The sequence below is a fragment of the Neomonachus schauinslandi genome, chromosome 15 (assembly GCF_002201575.2).
Source record: "Neomonachus schauinslandi chromosome 15, ASM220157v2, whole genome shotgun sequence".
Classification (NCBI taxonomy): domain Eukaryota; kingdom Metazoa; phylum Chordata; class Mammalia; order Carnivora; family Phocidae; genus Neomonachus; species Neomonachus schauinslandi.
The window spans coordinates 34,781,571-34,802,653 of NC_058417.1; the positions used below are offsets into that span (position 1 = coordinate 34,781,571).

Sequence of the window (21,083 nt, forward strand, 5' to 3'; positions counted from 1 at the left end):
TTAGTCATGAGACCCTTCAGATGTATATCAGTGAGTCATATGCTTGGGGGATGATTGCCAACATGTATCTTATAGGGGTAGAGATAAAGTTTCCAAAAGGAATTTTTATATGTCGAAGTAGACTTACAGGATCCTGGGGCGGCGGCGGGGTCAGGCTTGCTTTGCCCTTAGCAAGGTATTAACATGGAGGCAGCTGAGTTCCAAGAGCAATGTCACTCTGCCTGTTTTAAGGACTTATCAGTGGGTTGTAGGTAGTAAGGAAATTTATTTATTTATTTATTTATTTTATTTTATTTATTTATTTGAGAGAGAGAATGAGAGACAGAGAGCATGAGAGGGAGGAGGGTCAGAGGGAGAAGCAGACTCCCCGCGGAGCAGGGACCCCGATGCGGGACTCGATCCCGGGACTCCAGGATCATGACCTGAGCCGAAGGCAGTCGCCCAACCAACTGAGCCACCCAGGCACCCGGTAGTAAGGATATTTAATAATTTTTCTTCTGCCTTTGTTTCCTACATCAGAGGCCACCTAATGGAAGTCTACACAGCATCCCACGCTAGGAGGGACTGGGGTTTGTGAGGAGACTGCAGAAGCAGGCATGGACCAGTCTAGAAAGGAGAGTGGTCCATATTCTAGAGGTAGCCAGAGGTTGAAGGGTTTGAAGTAGAGGAAAGACTTGATTAGATTTTTAGAACGGTCATCTGGGCAGCTGGGTAGAGATGGATGGCAGGGAGAGAGACTCAGAGTAATCCAGGCGCGAGGTGATGGCCACCTGGACAAGGGCTGGAGCAGGGAAGAGGAGATAAAAGATTCAGAGGCTGAATTTTCGGGGTGATGATCATTTGGGGATTAAGTAAAGAGGACCGGAGCAATTTTGAAAGATGTGCAGTTTTGGCTCCTAATCAACGAGAATGGGGGTGATCTGATGAAGTCAGTTTGGGATGCAATCCAGGACTCCTGGCGCCCAGTCCCGTGCCCTTTCCCCTCCTGGCGCTGCCAGCGACGGTGACGCACCCCGGCGCCACTGGGGAAAAACGGCCGCTCAGCCGGGTGACCGAACTCACAACTTTGAACCCCACCCTTCCGGAGGTGGCGGCCACTGCAGTGTGCCCTCCTCGGCGCCAGATGGCGCTCCCGCACGCGCCCTGGACGCTCTGGCCCCGCCCTTCTCAGTGGCCGCGGAAGGTGACGTGGACACGGAAGTGGTCGTCGTCGCGGCGGCACCAGTGGGAGCTGGGCGCGGGGCTCAGAGTGCAGCGGGCGGTCGGGCAGACGGCGGCGTCTTGCACCTGCGGCGGCGGCGGACGCGGGCGTTGTCAGTTGGGTGCGAGTCCACTGAGCCGACGAGCGGCTTCTCAGCCCCTCTCCTGCCCGTCGGAGGCCCCGGAGCCGGGACCGCTCGGCCGGCGTCACCATGACCAAGGCCGGTAGCAAGGGCGGGAACCTCCGCGACAAGCTGGACGGCAACGAGCTGGACCTGAGCCTCAGCGACCTGAACGAGGTCCCGGTCAAGGAGCTGGTCAGTAGAGCCCCACGAGGCCCAGGTCCTCGCCCCAGACTGGCGCAGGCCCCTGTGCGGGCCGCCTCCTTTCGCACGCCTCAGTTTCCAGATCTTAAAACTAGGTGGGAGGAGTGGGACTAAGTTCGCGGGAAGCCCACCTCTGCCCCCAGTTTTCTTCCGGGGATGTACACGTGTCACTTTGGCGCAGTTCCAGCAGATGAGAAGGTGATGCTTGTTCGACCCTGAGCTTTTTACGAGTCAGGAGTGAATCTCCCCTCCTATCTGGGGGGCTTTCACAGCACTCACCTCCGTGTTTGACTCAAAGTAGGCGCCCGCGGAGTGGTTGCTGGCTGTTTGGAGAATGAATGAGTAAATGAATGAATGACTCCTCTGAGAAGTAGGCCTCTGGGTAGACCTGGGTGTGGCCCGGAACCTGCATTTCTTGGAAGCTGGCAGTCCCAGCTGGCTGTCCTGGCCCCTGAGGCGTCCTTCCTTGAAGACTGTGTAGTGTCACTGCTTGGTTGGCAAGGGCTCTTCCCAACTCAGCTTAAACTGGCTGGAATCCAGTTGCTGCTGCCCACCGCCCCCTCGCCCCAACCATTCCCAAACTCCCAGCCAAGAAACAGGCCTGAGGTCCCAGGAAGATTACACAACTAGTTTGTTGCCAAAGTGGAGTTAGATCATAGTCCCTGCTTTTCCCACCAGGTTTCCTACTGGCACACTAGGGTCACTTTCGGTGCCCTACCTTTTCCTGCCTTTAATGAATTACATTTGCCTTTGGCACTTGGCTCTGTAGTGCGGAGGTTAGAACAGACTTCCAGTTCATATTCCAGTTGCGTTGCTGAAGACCTGTGTCCCTGCCCTTGGCAAGCTAGTTAACCTTTATACCCATAGATCTCCTCATTTATAAAATGGTGATAATAGTTCCCATTTTACAGGGCTGTGAGGATTAAGATTGTAATGTAATATACTTGGTAGGTAGTAAATGTTGGTGCATGTAGCTGTTATATTACTATTACTACCATTATATTCCATTGCTAATTTTTAAAGGCCTTCCTAATTGTGGGAATTTTCTCTGGAAAATGCTTCATGTCACTGAATCATTCCATGTGTTGATTTGACATTTTGTTCTCATTCCTTTTCCTAGGCTGCCCTCCCGAAGGCCACCATACTGGATCTGTCCTGCAATAAACTGACTAGTCTACCGGTAAGATTGGCAGGCGAGCACACTTCCTTCTAGAGCCCTGATCCTTCTTGTTTGAGGGAGTTATGTCTTAAGAGCCGTAATTTCAGGACAGGCCGCAGACAAGCTATAACTGAATGTGAGTATGCTGGGGGAGGGGTGGGGTGGTTTATCTCAGCAAGAAGGGAAGCACAGTAGAGGCTTCATTCTTTAGAACAGTGGGAAAGTCAGGCCATGAAAAACTAAAGTCGGGGCACCTGGGTGGCTCAGTCGTTAAGCGTCTGCCTTCAGCTCAGGTCATGATCCCAGGGTCCTGGGATCGAGCCCCGCATCGGGCTCCCTGCTCAGCGGGGATCCTGCTTCTCCGTCTCGCTCTGCCTCTCCCATACGCTTGTTCTCTCTCTCTCAATAAAATCTTTAAAAAAAAAAAAAAAAAAACCTAAAGTCAACAGAATGCTGGCTGAATCACTTATTGGGGTCATCTTTTTTTCTGCCTTATTTCATTCCTTTGGAAAAATAGTTTACCTCCTTATCGTGTAATGGAGAGTAGAGGCCATTCTGTACGTTCCTCTGCATTCCAGGGAGAAAGCTGTTTATGAACAGCTTCCTTGTATATCTTTTGATGAGGAACAGGAAAAAAATGTGGCTTTTGGGGACTACTGTATCATTGTTCTCCCAACCCTTGAATTACTTTGCGACACTTTTTTGTTCACATCCAGCCTGTGGTCAGATCCTTTTGATTTTTCTTCCATAACTTCTCCCGGTTCTCCTTCTCCATTATATGCTTTGCTATGTCTTCAGTCTGCAGTCCTTTACCTTCGTAGGCCCCGGAGTGGTTCAGCCCTTCAGCCCCTTCTGGGTGATGGCAGGTCTGGGCTCCAGAGCAGTGCGCCTTCACTGTCAGGCCTGAGTCTGTTGCTGCCGTTGTTGTGTTTACCAGCGATCACTCTGGCCGTGTCACTCCCTGCCCAGCTCCCCTGGGCTCTGCTCGGGGATCGGGTCTCAGAAGTTGGCAGTTTCTTCATTGGGTCATTAGTCTGTTCCCCTGTCAGTATTCCCCTGGGCCTCATTCTCTCTAGCATCTTCTCGAAGCTCAGCAAGAACTGTTTCTCACGATGAAAAAGCATCCGAGATTCCACTGTTTCTAGGAGGCATTTCATGTCTAGTGAAAGTGTGGTGGCAGGTGCTTGCCGCCCGCCGTGCGTGCTGTCGGTAGTCACGCAGCGGCCCCCAGTGCGCTTTTCAGTCTGAATGTGTTCAGTTGTTCGTGCCTTCCTCGGCAGTGCCGGTCCGCTGGCGGTTACAGGTCCCCCGAGAGCGTGAGCAGGGCCTCTGCGCCGAGGTGGGAGCAACACTGTAGACGGGTGCTGTGCTAGGTGCTGCAAAGAACAGAGAAGAAGACTGAGTACTTGAGGGGCGTTCGATCTTTTTAGGGAAGCAGATGGTCATGCTGCGCTTTGAGCGCTCCTGAGAGGGGAGAGCCTGGGGTGCCGTGGGGGGGCCGGACGGGCCCCTAGTCCCTGCAGGAGCAATGTGGAGGTCGGGTTGGAGGGCGCACAGAGCATGAGGGAACACACACTTACTTTGTGCCTCCTTTGCGCCACTCCAGACGCATCTCACTACGTAGAGCGGAAGTGCTGGGGGTCGGCTGCATCTCCTTCCAGGTGGAAGAGCTGGTGGCGGGTAGGGTCAGGGTTAACCTGCATCGTCACTCCGAGCTGTGAGCCCGGGGCTTAGGTGTTCCCTGTCTTGGTCCCAGGCGGATTTCTGCGGCCTCACACACCTGGTGAAGCTGGACCTGAGTAAGAATAAACTGCAGCAACTGCCGGCCGACTTTGGCCGTCTGGTCAACCTCCAGCACCTGGATCTCCTCAACAACAGGCTGGTGACCCTGCCCGTCAGCTTTGCTCAGCTCAAGGTAACGGTTCAGGAACCAGTGTTTCGTGTCAGGCGAGGCCGAGGGCCCAGGGACGGGTGGAGCACAGCCGTGAGTGGCTGGCACGAACACCACCTTGGGGGTGCTGCCTCGGAAGGCTGGGGCTTTCTTCCCGCTCATTTGGTTCACCTTGAGGGACTCTGTTGAACCTGGGCTTGACCAGCCTCTCTGTCCTCTCTCTTCAGAGCCTGAAGTGGCTGGACCTAAAGGATAACCCGCTGGATCCTGCCCTGGCCAAAGTGGCAGGGGATTGCCTGGATGAGAAGCAGTGTAAGCAGTGTGCCAACAAGGTAAGCACGAAGTTCCCCGGGGTCTCCTCCACACGGTCGCACGGTCCTCTGGGACTCGCCTCTGCGTCCTCTTGTTTTTCCCTCCCAGGGCACACACCTCACCTGTTTGAGGTTTCCAGCACTAGGGTCTCAGTGGAATATGGCTGCTATTAGCCTGTCAGGCAGAGGGACTTTTGTTTCTGTGCTGACTTTACAAGTAGGAGATCGGTACTAGCTTCTCTACTGCGGAACTTCCGTTCTTAAGAAACCGGGACCTCGGGGTGCCTGCGCGGCACAGTCGGTTAAGCGGCAGCCTTCGGCTCAGGTCATGATCCCAGGGTCCTGAGATCGAGTCCCACATCGGGCTCCCTGCTCCGTGGGGAGCTTCTCCCCTGCTTGTTCGCTCTTTCTCACTCTGATGAATAAACAAATAAATAAAATCTTAAAGAAAGAAAACCGGGACCTTGCCTAATCCAGCATTACACCATTGACAGTTCTTTAAATGGGACAAGATTATCTGAGTCACAGTTATTGTAGGAATTTTGATAATAAGTGTTGTTAATATTCGTAAGCTTATATACCTGTAAGCAGACACATCCTGGGCAGATCTGACATTTGATTTCAGTCAAGTCATCTGATGTAGGAGCGAGGAACTAAAGGCAGAATGGAAGGCAGGCGTTGCCAACAGCCCTGAAGATGCCTCGCACTGCTTTATTTTTTTTTTTTTCTTAAGGATTTTTATTTTATTTTTAGAGAATGTGTGCGAGAGGGGAGGGGCAGAGGCAGAGAGAGAGAATCCCAAGCAGGCTCCACACTGAGTGCAGAGTCCAGTGTAAGGCTCAGCCTCACGACCCTGAGCTCACGACCTGAGCCAAAATCAAGAGTCGAACGCTTAACCAGTTGAGCCCCCCCAGGCGCCCCATGCCTCGCACTGCATCTCTCCAACGCCAGCCATGGTCACTTTTTCCCTCCAACTTTAGAACAGCTGAGCGCCAGATGGCTTACTTGGCCATGTTTAGGAGGCATGATGAACAGAAAGGACTCGAAATGCTTTAACTTCAAATGCTAGAATTACTGGAAGTGAAATGTGGGCATGGTGGGTCTCTGTGAATCTCGGGGATAATGGCTTTTCTTATCATTAGTTCCGAGCTTCTTAGAAAGTCTCATCATGTGTCTCACCTGTTGTCACAGGAGACCAGGGACAAGGTCACTGCAGCCCGGTAGCCACGGCAACAGCTTGCCCTTAGCTGCGAACAGTACAAATGATGAGTGAAGGCCCCGTGCTCTAGGTGTGCTGTCTGTTCTGAAGAATGGCAGGAGCTCTGACCAACCACCCTTCCTTTGTCCTGCGTGCTTTATGCCTCACCTCATGATCCTCATAACCCTGGGAAGTAGAGCTCCCTTCTATGTCTCTGACACAAGAAACGCTCACCATGCACACACTTTTCATTTATCCATGTATTCATTCAACTAATAATATGTTAAACCATGTGAAATTGCTGATATCCCACAAAGATCATTTTTAATTGAGCACCAAGATCTTTAGTATTAGCATATAGCTTCCAGACAGAGCTCCAGGTAGCCCACAGCATTGTGGGTATGGTCACTGAAGTCATGCTCCCTGACTCTGTGGCCCAACGTGGTCTCCTGAGTGCAGCGTGCAGCACACCGTTAGGCGTCGTAGTGGAGTGGCTTGGGCCAGCCAGGATGAGGTCACTTGTCTCCAGGAGTTAGCTTAGACCTCACCAGCTCTGACCTTGTGTGGGTGCATGGGTCAGTTGCAGTAACTGATAAGCTTGGTACAGAGTACAGCCCCTTTTAAAAATAATTTGTTAGGGCGCCTGGGTGGCTCAGTTGGTTAAGCGACTGCCTTCAGCTCAGGTCATGATCCTGGAGTCCCGGGATCGAGTCCCGCATCGGGCTCCCTGCTCTGCAGGGAGTCTGCTTCTCCCTCTCCCACTCCCCGTTTGTGTTCCCTCTCTCGCTGTGTCTTTCTCTGTCAAATAAATAAATAAAATCTTTAAAAAAAAAAAAAAATAATAATTTGTTAGCTGGACAGTATTAAGTGCTTACTGTAGGCTGTGGCCTGGCACAGGTGGACAAAATCTGCCCTCCGGGGCTCCCAGTCCAGACTAGACGAGTCACTCCCATTTCTGAGCTTGCTGTGTTATCACGTAACTCCTGATGTATTGGAGCCCGGGTGAAAAGGGATGTCTCTTAAACCTCTTGGCTCTTTATTTAGCCACCTGTACACCCCTTAAAACCACTGGAATGGTTGGTGTTTATTTAGTATTTGGAGTTCAGAGTGAGATGGGGACTTTGAACTTGGACTGCCTTCCGACATCAGGCTTGACCTTCCAACAGATCCTGCACTCCTTGTTGAGTGGCCGTTGTTTAGTGAGCTTGACTCCGTTCCAAGAGGTTGCAGCAGGTTCAAGGCCCAGGACAGGGTTCCTCGTGGCTTCAAAGCAGGCTCTTGCAGGGAGCCCGAGAGGTTAAGTCACTTGCTAAGGTCACACACTTAGGAAGTGGTAGAGTCAGGATTGTGCTGGGCTCTAAGCTTTCACTCTGTCCTCTACATCCAAGGGATACCAGCTTCTAAAGGTACAAACAAACCTAAAAAATAAAAGTCTTTTACCTTCTCCCCTCACCGTGCCCATAGTGAGAATCTCTGGGGCTCTCGGAGTCAGAGGCCATCCGTGACTGAGTGGATGAGGATTGAGGGGCTCTGGGCGCCAAGGCTTTGTCTGCTGGGTGGGCCGAAGGGCGCTTCCCTTCCTCCTAGAGGCTGCCTTGCTCTGTGTGCTGATATGAGTGGGACAGGCTCTGGCCCCGGAGCTCAGAAGACCGTAGCTCTTAGCTGTGCTACTTTGGAGCCATGTGATGGGGACAAATCAACCCCCTCACCCCCAGCGTTGGCTTTTTGCCTCTTGAGATGGGGAGCCAGGCAGTCGTTCATCAAAAATATATTGAGTATCTAGCCGGCAGATGGGACAGCAGTCTCCCCCCTTAGGGAACCTAGTGTTGTGACCGAGAGAGTAAGCCGCCTCCTGAGGACAGAGAGGGGCGGCACTTGCATAAGGTAGCCAAGGGAGCGAGGGCGGGGAGCCTTGGGGGAAAATGCTGTCCCTGCTCATCAGCAGAGCTGCTGGGGATGGCGCGTGTGACGGTAACTTACACACTCCAGTTGGCAGCACGTTTCACAGATGTGTCTGCTCACAGCTTTACTGACCTGGGCTCGAATGACCCATCTCCAACTAAGGCCAGCGTCGTGAGTTAAGAGACAGGGACGGGATTGCCTCCCTTAACTGTGTGTTGCATGGGGCTGCACCAGCCTGAAAAGAGCAGGGGGAGCCTTGGAGCCTCCCTAGTGGACGTGCGCCCCGTGGCGCCCCCTGCTCGGGGCACTTCAGCACCCCTCTCCCTCCGCAGGTGTTACAGCACATGAAAGCCGTGCAGGCCGATCAGGAGCGAGAGAGGCAGCGGCGGCTGGAAGTAGAACGAGGTACGTGCCATCCCTCCTCCCGCCGTCTTCCCATCCTTCTCAGGCCGCTGACTCCCATGTGGCAGGAGCTGGGGTCCGTGGAAGCGGCGGGGAGCCGTGTGGCGGTGTATGGCCTCATCTCTGCCCGACGGGTTTGTCTCCGATCCCCAGCTCCAGAGGCCTACAGCCTGCTGGGAGGGTTAAGAGGCATTGGAATTTAAGCATGGCCAAGACAGTCCCCTTCAAGCCCTCCCAGGGGCCCCCAGTAATAGGCAGTCCCCATTCCTGCACTTACCCAAGCCTGAAATTGGAAAGATGGCCAGCAAGTCCTGTGTGTGATGCTCCCTCCCCTCCGGGCCGCCCCGTGACTGAGCCTCCATGCTGTAGCCCGCCCTGGCGCCTCCCCGCTCCGTGGCCTGTCTCCACACTCATGCCCCCTCCACGGCAGCCGTGGAGATGTTCTTAAAACAGAAGTCAGTTATGCTGCTATTTACTTAAAACACTCTAATGGCTTCTGATGGAACTTAGGATGAAATTCAAACTTCATTCGGTCGCCGACAAGGCCCGCCCTGGCCCCAGCCTGCTTGCTTCCTCCGCTCTGTCCCACACGCCGGGGAGAGAATGCTGGTAACTCTAGCCGCACGAGTCTCTGCTGTTGCTCGAGCACACCAAGGCCGCTCTCGCTTCAGGGGCTGTGCCTGGTTGCTTTTCCCTCAGGTCCTTACACGGCTGGGTTTGTGTGCTTCCTCATGTCTGCTCACATATTGCCTTAGCGTTACCATAACCCCTTCAGAACCACCGACTTGGGTTGCCGTCTCGCCTGTCACTCCATCACAACCTCTCTTACTCTCTCCATGGCACACATCATTGTCTTCTTTACTCTTTGTTCATTTGTCTCCGCCTCTAGAAAGCTTTAGGCGCTGGAACCTGACTTGTCTTCACCGCTGGATCCCGAGCACTTAGAACAAGGCTTGGTGCATAGCGGGTGCTTGTTGGGGGCTAACTTCTGAGCCCCCAATGCTGGAGGACTCCCGGGGTTGGGGAGGGACGGGCATAGTCCTGGTCCTGGGCGAACCCTGAGATGGAGCCTAGTGACACCAGGCCCTTATACATGTGTGTCCCCTGTGATGCCGTGTTTCCTTGGACCACGGCTGCTTGACTTCCTGCTGCCACGGGCTCTCTCCAGGCTGGGTGTAATGCGCCCTTGGCGTTCTCAGTGCCCAGCTGGAACTTGGAGCTTGTTTGTGCATAGAAAAACAGTGGAAAGCTCCAGTACTTAGCGTACTACTCTTCAGCTACATTATGGGTCAGATAGGGTTTTAAGCCCTAAAAGGACGTTTAACTCCCTAATTTGTGGCATTCTGGCTTTGGAAAAATATACTTCATGCTTCCAAATAACTCATTTGGAAGTGTATTTTTGGAAGCCAGTGATTTGTAAGTTGGGTACTGGATGTGAACGCACTTGAACCGTGACTCCTCACAGACTCCTGAGGTGAAGTGTAGAGATTACCCTCTGACAAATTATTAGTCTTGCTTTCTCAGGAAAACATTTCCATCTTCTCTCACTGTGAACTTGAGCACTCACTTCCTCTTCTTCCTTGCCCTTCCCATGCCACGTTCCTTTCTGAGGCTTGGGAAGGTAGGAATCCCATAGAATCCACATCCCCGCTGTCTCTTCTCTCGACAGCCTAGTTGTAGAAGGTGGTCACTCGCTGTGCTTTCTGAATCCTGCGGCTCGTCACCCGTGCCCCTTATTACATCACCCTAATCTCTGCTGCCCGGGGCTCGGGACCCTTTAATCCATTCAGCACACCCTGAGAGCAGCTTATTGTGTCTTGAGGGAGGGCTTACCTCTCCGAGAGCAGAGAGACCGCTGTTTCCTCTTAATACAGCTTACATGACCTGTGGCATAAGGGAAGGGAGGCCAAACCCAAGTTTTTAGTTCCTCGGGGAAGCCCTCTTGCAGGTTGGCGGTGGGGGGGTGCGGTGAGAAGTCATTTTGGGGTGCATTTTCCTGCAGAGGCCGAGAAGAAGCGGGAGGCCAAGCAGCGAGCTAAGGAGGCTCAGGAGCGGGAGCTGCGGAAGCGGGAGAAGGCGGAAGAGAAGGAGCGCCGGAGGAAGGAGTACGACGCCCTCAAAGCAGCCAGGCGGGAGCAGGAGAAGAAGCCCAGGAAGGAGACGAATCAGGCCCCGAGTACGTGTTGGCAGCCGCAGGGTTCCAGCTGGGGTGCAGCGGGGGCCGCTGTGGTCACATACAGCACCCTAGGGCCCGGGAGGAGCTTGGAGGGTGTGCAGGGACTGGGGGGCCGTCCTGGGGAGCGGGTGCGGGGCTGCTCTGTCGCCCCAGAGCCACGAAGGGGCGTGCTGCTGTTCGGGCAGATGCAGCTGGGAGCGCTCCTGCAGCAGGGAGCTGCCCTTCTTGTCAGGGTCAGATGCTAAAATCGCGACAAGGCGATTAAGGGCAGTGCCCTTAAAAGTCCCTCAGTCGCCTGTGCCGCGCACGTGGGCTTTCTGAGCACCCGGCACCGTCCCAGGGACTGCCTCTCCTGCTCTCTCTAGGTCGGAACAGAGCGCGCGCCCTTTGCTTGAATGCCAGAGGAATCCTCTGGCCGCAGGCTGTATAAAAGCCACACCAGTGTCCAGCTGTTTGTGTGGTGAGGCGGCTCCGTGTGCAGGGGCGGGTCGCCTAGCCTCTGGGTCAGCAGGGGCCCCCGGGGGAGAGGCAGCTGGGAGGCCAAGGAGCTCCGTTGGGTGGGCGGACGCCTGGGGCCCTGCTGCTCCCACTTGCTGGCCTTGAGCCAGCCGCCTACCACCTTTTTGTTTCCTTGTGTAAAACGAGGATCGGACCTCCTTATGGGGTAGCATTAAGCGAGAAAATCTACGTGACGGGATCGTGCAGTTCTTGGCGTGTGGGCACTCCGTCAAGTTTTTTTTAAAGTTTTGTCTAAAAAGATCTCAAAACCAATTTTTTAAAAAAATTAGGAACGTAACATATATTCATTCCCGAGAACGAGCATAGTTCCGTATATGTATCAGAAAATGGTGGTCACCTGTGAACCGCCCCGCCCCCCAGCGGCAGTCACCGTTGACAGGATGCTAGCTTACCTTCCCGGGTTGTCTTTAAGATTGATTTACCTGAGAGAGTGGGTGAGCGAGCGCACGCACAAGCAGGAGGGGCAGAGGGGGAGAGAGAAACTCAAGCAGCCTCCGCACTGAGGGTGGACCCGATGCGAGGCTCGATCCCATGACCCCGAGATCATGACCTGAGCAGAAACCAAGAGCTGGACGCTAAACTCACTGCGCCGCCCGGGTGGCTCTGGGGTTTCTGTTACGTGCATCTTCTATGATAATAAGAACACAAACAATAGTAGCAGAGCTCCGGCCTGTTTTGCCAAATGGGCAGCACGCTCCCTGTGCTCAGTGCCCCCGAACAGCCCGTCCCCTGCCCCCGAGGGGCCCTGGGGCCCGCGAGCTGCGTGAGGCACCCGAGTGAGTCCCCGTTCCGAGCGCGCTCCCTGGAGACCCACTGGGGAGGCTTTCGGCCTCGGTCTGTGCATCATCAGGGCATATGAGTGCCCGGATGTTCTTAAGAGGTTTCGGGGCCTGGGGGTCTTCGTCCGAGAAGGGGGTGTGAGTGGGTGTGCACAGGGAGGCGAGCCCCCGCCGGGTAGAGCGTGCGCCACCTCAGACCGAGCGAACCTCTCTGTGCGCCGTGCCCTGTCCCCGCAGAACCGAAGGCCGGGCCCCGGCCCCGCAAGCCGCCCCCGCGGAGGCCCAGCAGGACGTGGGCCGTGCTGAAGCTGCTGCTGCTGTTGCTGCTGTGCGCGGCGGGCGGGCTGCTGGCCTGTCGGGTGCCTGAGCTGCGGCGGCAGCCCCTCTGCGCCGGCGTCAACGCCGTCTACGACAGCGCGCTCCGCGGCCTGCGCGGCCACCACATCCTGCAGTGGGTGCTGCGGGCCGACTCGCAGCAGTGAGCTTGTCCTCGACGCCCACCGCCTCCCGGCCCTGGAGCCTGGATTCCTGTGGAATTGGGTTCTGCGGGACACAGCCTGTTTGCGGCGCCAGACCTGCCTGCCATCCTCAAGCGGCTGCCGACCGGTACTTGAGATCCCCTCTTCTGGGACTGCTTTGTTCCTTAACCAGGGCTCCCGGGCGGGGTAAGGCGAAGCGGGAGGTGGGCCGGTTACCTGCATGCCTAAAGGAACAGGCTTGGGGTGGGCAGAGGGAAAAACAGCCTTTTCCAGTCGTTACACAAAGCTGTGTAAAGGCAAGGCTCGTTCCTACTAAACGGTCAGGTCAGCTGTCACTACATTTATACTTTTGTATGTCACAAACCCTTTCTTGCATTCCTCCCTGCGTAGCCAGGGCAGATCAGGAGGCAGTGTGGTATTGGGGACTAAGGGAACACCATACTCAGCAAATCTAGCCTAAATTGGGGGGTGGGGGGGTATACCTATTTTCTTAAGGACCTCAGACATTTTAATGACCATATAAAATCTTAGGCTGTGAAAGGCACTTCAGGACCATCCAGTCCAATATAATACGTGCAGACAGGGAAACTGAGGCCTTCCATGACTTGCCTACGGTCTCCCAGCTAGTTTGAGGCACAACTAGACTCTCACTCCAGTGTCCTCTCTTTCCATCATTTTTGCTTCTTTAACAACGTCTGGAGAGACCAGAACTCACAGCGGAACTGAGCGTCTCTCAGCTGGGGTGCAGACTCTTGGACGGTAGGCAGCTTCGTGTCCCACAGATAGAATTCCCCCAGCCATGAGGGTCCGGGGCAACTCCTGCAGAGTCCTGCCCCCACTCACGTGGCTGTCACCAAACGGGCCGGGCTCCTCGGCTGTGTTAGAGCATTCACTCCCTGATTGCCAGTAAACAAGGAGGTGGACCGTTGCGAAGCTGTTCTGTCTGTGACAGCTATCAGTAGTCGGTGTGACAAACTCAGAGGCAGCCTGCAAACTCAGGTTTCATAGAATCGGGGGTTTGGGATTGTTTGGGTCTAGACCCAGAACCACCCCCGCAATGAAGGGAAACAAGTAGCACCATGGAGTTTAAGCATTGTGTTTACGAACGGCTAGCATGGACGGGGGCAGGACTGTCTGTTCTGTCTGCCAGATGAAGCCACTTCTTGCTCTGTGGCCTCCCGTGGCCTCCTGCTTTCACAGAAGCCAGAGGAAGGGATAAGACATGGTCGTCATGGTGCTCCTTCACTGAAAACTCCCCATTGCAAGCTTCTTGTCTCTCCCTCAGGAGAGCAAGAACCTGTCACGATTCAGAGACAGAGTGGGGTCCAGCTTTCAGCCTTAGTGGCTCATTTGGATAGGACAGCCACTCGTGACTGTCCTCATACTAGAAGAGCGACTTGTTCCTTTCTCCTGCACAGACAGCTCTGCTGCTAAGGCCCACACCTTACTCAGAATCACTACACGTTCCTTCGTCTTCCTCCAAGCTCCAGAGCCATTGGTACAAATGCTTTATTGAAACTAAATACATAGTATGTGAGATGAGATTAAGAGGATAGGGAAGTCAGCACAGGGATCAGACCCACATGCAGGGGGCTGGCTGAGGCGGCCTCTGTGGGTGAGAGGGAGGCAGGGCACGGCCAGCCCCATCTGGCCAGCCCGCTGAGGGAAGTTCACTCCTGATCTCGAGATCTGAAGCTGAGGTTCTTCTGGATTTCTACAATTATTAAATATGTGTCTGAGTGGTCTGTCTTTGTTGCTTCGTGTTTTGGGGGCTGCTGGGGTAGGGCGATCTGTGCACGGCAGCAGAGTTTCGCTGGGAGAGGGACACTGAATGCTTGTGCAGGTGAACGCAAGTATCTCAGCTGTCTGTCCCAAGTTGGCAGGGAGACTTCTACAGATACTGACACCCAGGAAGGAGTCTGGTGAGCCCGACCCAGGCTTGTGCTTCGGGAGGCGCTTCCAGCCTCTTCCTGTGGTCCTCTTCTGAGCTGGGTGAGGTGGAAATCTCCAGCTTTTCATCCTGGTCCCCCAGGGCTGGCATCAGTCTGCACTGTCTAAAGAGAGATCTGGCTGCAGAGCAGTCATCTGAAGGTAGATGCGCCTGGAGAGCTCTGGTCCGACCCGGCGGGAGGTGGCGGTCACGCCTTCCCCACGACGCACCTGTATGTCTGCAAGCAGATTCCGGCGTTCTTGCTCCGAGAGACACCGCCTGTAAGCCTGAAAGTGGCAGATGACCTCTCAATACTGTACTACCCAGGGTCACCCCTGTCCATCAATAAGGGGGCAGTGAGCTTGGGTGGGGGGATGAGAACCTGTCCTCTGTGCCTGGGTCAGTGTTCACTGATCTCAGCAGGCCTGTACTGCTAACTACCAGTGCCCTCCACGGAAACTGCCTGGGAGCCCACTAAAGCCACAGGGTGCTGGGGGATGACTGCTGGAGCAGCCTACCTGGACCAGAAGCTGGGGGGAGGGATAGGTGTCCACAATGGCGCTGGCCATTTCCAGGCTGACTCGGTTCAGCTGCTGAATCTGTCTCCTCCAGACCAGTGCGAGTCCCCTGCCCACGCGGTCCACCTTTGCCCCTCCAGCCCAGTCACTCTCCAGGCAGAAGGAGAAACTAGTTTGGTCTCGAAGCTTCCTGTGAACAGCAGTTGAAGAGCTGTGAGTCACTCGTCACTCCCATCTGTCCCCTTCCCTGGGAACTTAAAAACCCTCCCTCCACAGACCTCACGAGCGCCTATTTGGGTGCTCACTTTGTCCCCAAGCAGTGCTAGTTGCTAGTTCCCTTAAAAATGATATCTAGTCCTTCTCATTAAGAGAGAAGTTGCCAGAAAAGTACCAGATTGCTTCCGATGTTGACATTGGGTTGTATGGACCAGAGAGGCAGTGTGCACGGGGATAGCCACTAGGGACTGGCTGTCAGGCAATCTGGGAGGAGTCTGGTTCCACTTCTAACTTGCTAGGAGCTCAGACAAGGCAGTCTTAAGGCCTCTGTTCCCTTGGGTAGAAAATGAGGGACTTGGACTGGACTGAGGTCCCCTACTATTTTAAATTCAGACCACGAACACTCCCAAAGCTAAGTAGCCTAAAAGTTTGTTTTATGAGGGCTTATGACATCGTGACCTGACCTGGGACGGATCTTGGTGACCTGGCTCACTGGTGACCCAGCACCAGCCTGGAGAACATGAACTTACAGAGCAGCTACTGCAGAACGTTTTAAAGGGACTGGGGTTGAGGGCTCCTCACGAGCATCCCCAGCACGAGGTTGGCTCCGTCCACCACCAGCCTCACAGACAAGGGGCTGGCGGCAGAGTTCAGGGGGAAAGGACATGTGTGGGGACCAGAACCACTACACGGCACAAGGCCCAGCAGTGGAGCCGAGACTTGCTGGGGCACTTACTTGAAGGGCGCCTCAGCCACAGCCTTCGTAAACACACATGCGAAGTCGGCCAGCTCTTTCCAGCTCTGCACCGTTCGGGCCTGGGCTTGTGTGTACAGCTGCAGATCCACCAAGGCCTAGAGACCCAAAGGCAGGACGGGTTGGAGGGGTGGAGGGAAACTTGTCTGAGGTTCCTCTCTCATGCCCGCCAAACCTGCACCCCAGCCCCTTGGCTCCCTGTTTAGCCCCTTCTTTTTTACTCAGTGCCAAGGCAGAAAGGCGTGTCCAGCGGGCACTTTGCTCCTGATCTAGAGCAAATCGGGTTCAATGAGTGGGAGCCCAGCCTGACTCAGGCAACACGAAGTTCTTACCTCTTCCACGTCTACCCTGGACACCATGCACCCTGTGTTGGCCTCTGGTCGTCTCTGCTTCTTCTCCTTGGCCTGTTCCCTATCTGCCACTCCCTGCTTCCTTCTTCTTGGAGGGTTCGGAGCACTGGAACCGGGAGGAAATCAGACAGCAGCAGCTCCAGGCTGAGCTCGGGCAGAACAGAGGTGAGAAGACCCGACCAGAGCACAGGACTTGTAAGGGGGGGACCCAGATGTGGGAGGTGGGTGAGAGGGAGGCAGGGCACGGCCAGCCCCATCTGAGTAAGGTCACCTCTGGCAAGCTGCCCCTTTTCATGCTAAGTCTTGAGGACCAATTCAAACCTGAAGCGTTTCTCCTGATCCACAATCACCAGCGACAGAGCTTTCCCAGCTGCCCTTGCTGTGGCGTCAGTCACAAAGCTCCGCAGCGTCTCCTTCCCCTTCTCAGTGCCGTCCACACTTCCCTGTGTGAAGGGCAGACACTGCGTTAACGTTCGTTCCCTAGGCTCGGCCCCCGTCCCATGCCTTAGCGCCCAGCCTGCTCTGCCCACCTGCTTGAAGTTCTGGACCATGGACACAAACGCCTCTGCTGGGAGCAGCGCCAGGACCATCGGTTCCTCCACCCAGTCTTCCTGTCCATCCTGCCAAAGGACCCGGAACCCAGCACAGGGAGGCAGGTCAGCAGGTGCTCAGCACCTGTGAGAGAGACCCAGGCCTTCGGGGTGAATGAACGCACCCACACCAGCCGAGCCCATTTTTGCATTGTTTTTTTTCTTCTGGAATGAAGCCAGGTGGCAAGAAACGATAACCCATGACCCCTTCCCTCCCCAGTCCTCAACTGTTCAACCTTGGTGAACCGCGTCTCAGAGGCGGTGAAGAAGAGGAGTTGAAATGGGCTGAGAACTGCCAATGTTTCTGTACACTCTGGATAGGGGAATGGAGGGAAAGGAAAATTCCAGAGGGTTTTGTGCAAATAAGTACTTGGCCTCTGAGGGCAGAGGCTGACCGGGGGCTGAGTGGCTCTTACAGACAGACGGGAGCCACAAGGGGAGCTGCCGCCCGGGAGGGCCCGTCCTCTGCACCATCGCCACAGGGCAGCCTCCCGCGAGACACTCCTGCAGCGGTCGGAGTGACGGAGCCCTGGGAGCAGGGCTCGTGGGGAGGCTTTTCTCACTGGCTCCCTGGAAGCCAACGCCAAGACCCGTAACAGCCAAGTGTAGTGGGAGGAGCGCTGGCCTCTAGTTTCTGCTCCGCCACCAATCGGCTGTGACCCTTCACAAAGCTTTCAACTTCTCCCGCCCGGCTCCCCGCCTGTGACGTGGGGTGACAGCTCCCTCCGTGTAGGGGGCCTGCCACGGCCATGGGAGTGAGAATGTGGAAGCGCCTTGAAAAGTCACTGCGATTTGAATATAAAGATTTGCTAATCCCCCGAATTAAAAAGTGTGCAGTTGCCATAAATTACTGAGAAAATTATGAGATCCAAATGAGAGGGGAACAATTTTGTTTTAAGCAGGCTCCATGCCCAACGTGGGGCTTGAACTCATGACCCTGAGGTCACGAGTCTCACACTCTACCGAATGAACCAGCCAGGCGCCCCAAGAGAGGAAAAAATCTTAATGTTTCCGCAAATGTGGACTATTTTGGATTCGCAGATAAGAGGAGCGGAAGGCACAAGAGCTGTAGAAACCTCAGGAGCCTGGGCCAAGGAAGGAACATTTGCTGTGTGCCCTACTGTGTGCTTGGGGCTTGGTTATCTCAGTCCCCATGACACAGGGCACCCAAAGGGATACAACAGTGTCACTGTTTTACAGATGAGGCACAAAGAAATGAAATAATTTGCCCAGGGTCATAACAATAAAGCTCTGGGGCCTGAAATTCAAGCACACGCCCACCTATTCCCAAAGCCCAGTGTCAGAAATCCTATGCAGATATCTTCCTTCTGCCCCGCGGGTCCACTCTCCCCCTTCCCGCTCTGCTCTCTGCAGAAGACCACATCACCAGGCCCTCTGGTGCAAATGGCCAAATGGGAATGGTGGGTGGGAAACCCAACAGGAGACTGGAGAAGGGAAGGGAAGGAGGAAGGGAGGGAGGAGTGAAGTCGAGCTATTTCCTTGGCTCCCTCGAAATGGGTCACTTAGGGTTTGCTATGTTCCTCTATGGGAGGGCAAGCTTCTCTCAAGGGGGTCCTCTCTACATTTCTCTCTCCTTCTGGATTCTGGGAACGACTTCCTCCCCTCATCCCTTCAGGCCCAGGCATGGTAACAGATATGCAGGGGTCCTCAACCAGGGCCGATTTTTCCCCACAAGGGACGTGTGGCAACATCTGGACATTTTCGATTGTCAGGACTGGAGGGGGGGGGTGGTGCTACCGGCATTAAGTGGGCAGAGGCTAGGGAGGCTGCTCGACCTTCTACAGTGCACAGGACAGCCCCTCACAACAGAGAACTATCTGATTTGAAATGCCGACTACACCCGAGATGGAGAATCCCTGAGTTAGTGGTGTCATTACCGTGAGGTGCTGTGTCATCCCTTGTAGTTGCCCTGTACCCTGCCCACGCTTTAGAACACTGTTCCTTTCTTACATCTTCCTCAAAATTATCCTCAGTTGAGCGTGCCAGCCGATTTCCTGCTGGGACCCTGATTAAAATTCTTTAGAATGAAAGCGCATTTATCGGGGAGCTCGAAGGGGGAGGAGAGACATCAGCCAGAAAACCGCTACCTCGGATGGCGCAGCCCTTCTCCTCCAGGTGATGCTGCAGGGCACGGCCTGTGCCTCGATCACACAGCGGCACTCCATGGACTGCAGGGCTCCGAGGAGCTGGCCTCCCCCTTCCGTCTGCAAAAGCACTGCAACAGATGATGAGAGAGGGGCGGTCAGGGGCTGGCCCAGAAAGCGGGCACCCCAGCTCGGGAAGAAGACACAATGCTAGGAGGACCTGGATCCAGCCCCACGACGACGTGCTTTAAGCATTCCTCGGGCCTCTGAGCTTTCAGCCTATTAACCAGGGCTGCCTTCTCCGTCCTCTCCTGTTGTCTCCGCAGCTGGCATCCCTGCAAGCCTCTCTGGACCTTCTGGCTATGCTTGGTTCTCTTCTGAAGTGGGGGGACCTCAGCATTTGTTTTGGTTACGGTCCAGCTGCCGTTCGGGACAGGGCAGGTAGCTTTGAAGGCCGGAAGCTGATGGCGTGGATTGTCTCCCGCAGGGTCCTTGTTAGTTGATGCATGTCTCTCTGAGGTTTCATGGAGGGGAAGCTCAGGGACCTTTGGAAAGGGTTGGTTTTCCCAGTCACGTGATGCTCCTGCACTATTTTGGTGATCCCATAGACTTTTAACTGGGGAGCTAGAATCCTCAGGGCTCAGTTGCTTGCGGGTCAAAAACTTACAGGTAAGCCTCTCAGCCAGGGGAGCTAATTCTTCCTCATCCTCACTTTCACTGCTTAGCACCCTGACTGGCTCTGTTTGTGTGACTGGTTCAGCCGTGTCTGGGATAGGTGGTACATCTTTCAACCTTGGTGACGGACGACAGGAGGCCTCAGAATCTGAGCTGTCAACCACAACGATTTTTGCCTCCCTCTGAGGCTGCCTCCTCTTTGTTGAAGATGGTTCCTTCTTCAGGAAGGCAAATGTTGGCAACTCTTCCGAGTCACTCTCACTGGAATCCAGTGCCAGTGATGACTTCTTTAGAGCCATCAATACGTGCTGTCAAATTAATCCCCTGAAAGGAAAAGAGATGAGATGCAGACTGTAGCACTGAACTCAGTCCATCAGACATGTTCTGTGGCCAAACTATGGAAATACATACAATATAGAAACAGAAAAACAGGATACTGTCCCAACACATTCAATCTGGAACTCAGCTGTCTGTAGTCTAACAGGACTCCTCAAATCCCTTCTAGGTCAAGGTGACCTAGAAACAAAGTGGAGATTACTATCGGGAAATGTTAATGCAGTAGTAACAAGACTCAACACCACCCCCTTGTTGATCTCTGCATTTGAAATGCAGATGTCAAGTCATCCTTTCTCTAAAATTTGAGATAAAATTCACATACCATAAACTTCTCTTTCAAGTGTACAGTTCAGTAGTTTTTAGTATATTCACAAAACTGTGCATCACTGTCTAATTCCAGAATATTCTCATCACCCCAAAAAGAAATCCCATAGCCATTAAGCAGTCACTGTTCACTTCCCCGTCCCCCAGCTCCTGACAACCACAAATCTACTTCTGTTTTTTATGGATTTGCCTGTTCTGGATAGTTAGTACAAACAATCATACAGCATGTGGTCCTTTGTGACTGCCTCCTTTCACTTAGCATGTTTCTTAAGGTTCGTTTATGTTGTGGCGCGTGTCAGTATTTCATGGCTTTTTATGGCAGAATAACATTCCACTGCATAAATCTGCCACAATTTGTTTCTCTGTTCAGCACTGACGGATATTTGGTTTCCGGGTTTTGCCCATTATGAATAATGCTGCCATGAACATTCATGTCCAGGTTTTTGTGGGGACAGGTTTTCAATTCTGTTGCATGTATACCTGGAAGTGCAACTGCTGGGTCGTGTACAAGAATCACTCTTCGAATAAAGGTTCACTAACACTGTAGGTGTGACCCCGGATGGGCCACGTAACCTCCCTGAGCCTCGCTTTCCAATATAGTAAAACAGAGATGATAACAACACCTACTTCATAAGATTGTGCGAAGTAACTGAAATCGTGCCTCTACAGCGCTTAGCACAGCACGCAGCCGATAGTAAGCCCTCGGTAAAGGACGCTGAAAGTCTAGGGAGGGACCTCCTCTGAGTCCGCTCCCTGCACCTCGCCAGAGTCCGGCAAACCGAGGTTGCCTGCCAGGCCGGTCCGGCGCGTCCTCACCGCGCGGCGGAGCCCCGGACACCCTGGTTACCGAGGCCCTGCCGGGCGGCGCTCAAAACTCCGGCCCCAACCCGCCGCCCGCCGCCCGCCGCCCGCCGCCCGCCGCCCGCCGCCCGCCGCCCGCCGC

General features: G+C 54.4%; 2 protein-coding genes across 2 annotated transcripts; one reads left to right on the plus strand and one right to left on the minus strand.

Annotated features, from left to right (window-relative positions):
- The first annotated feature begins 1,184 nt into the window (after nucleotides 1-1,184).
- LRRC59 (leucine rich repeat containing 59) lies at nucleotides 1,185-13,660 on the plus strand. The gene is made up of 7 exons (XM_021704005.2): nucleotides 1,185-1,517; nucleotides 2,647-2,706; nucleotides 4,442-4,600; nucleotides 4,804-4,908; nucleotides 8,320-8,392; nucleotides 10,392-10,565; nucleotides 12,101-13,660. The coding sequence occupies exons 1-7, from the start codon at nucleotides 1,413-1,415 to the stop codon at nucleotides 12,343-12,345; spliced, it is 921 nt and encodes a 306-aa protein (XP_021559680.1). The 5' UTR covers nucleotides 1,185-1,412; the 3' UTR covers nucleotides 12,346-13,660.
- On the minus strand, nucleotides 13,577-19,820 carry EME1 (essential meiotic structure-specific endonuclease 1). Its single transcript, XM_021704003.2, has 8 exons — nucleotides 19,026-19,820; nucleotides 18,809-18,936; nucleotides 16,641-16,730; nucleotides 16,432-16,553; nucleotides 16,093-16,216; nucleotides 15,743-15,858; nucleotides 14,791-14,980; nucleotides 13,577-14,559 (listed from the first exon to the last, which is right to left on the minus strand). The coding sequence occupies exons 1-8, from the start codon at nucleotides 19,777-19,779 to the stop codon at nucleotides 14,383-14,385; spliced, it is 1,701 nt and encodes a 566-aa protein (XP_021559678.1). The 5' UTR covers nucleotides 19,780-19,820; the 3' UTR covers nucleotides 13,577-14,382.
- Nucleotides 19,821-21,083: the final 1,263 nt, after the last annotated feature.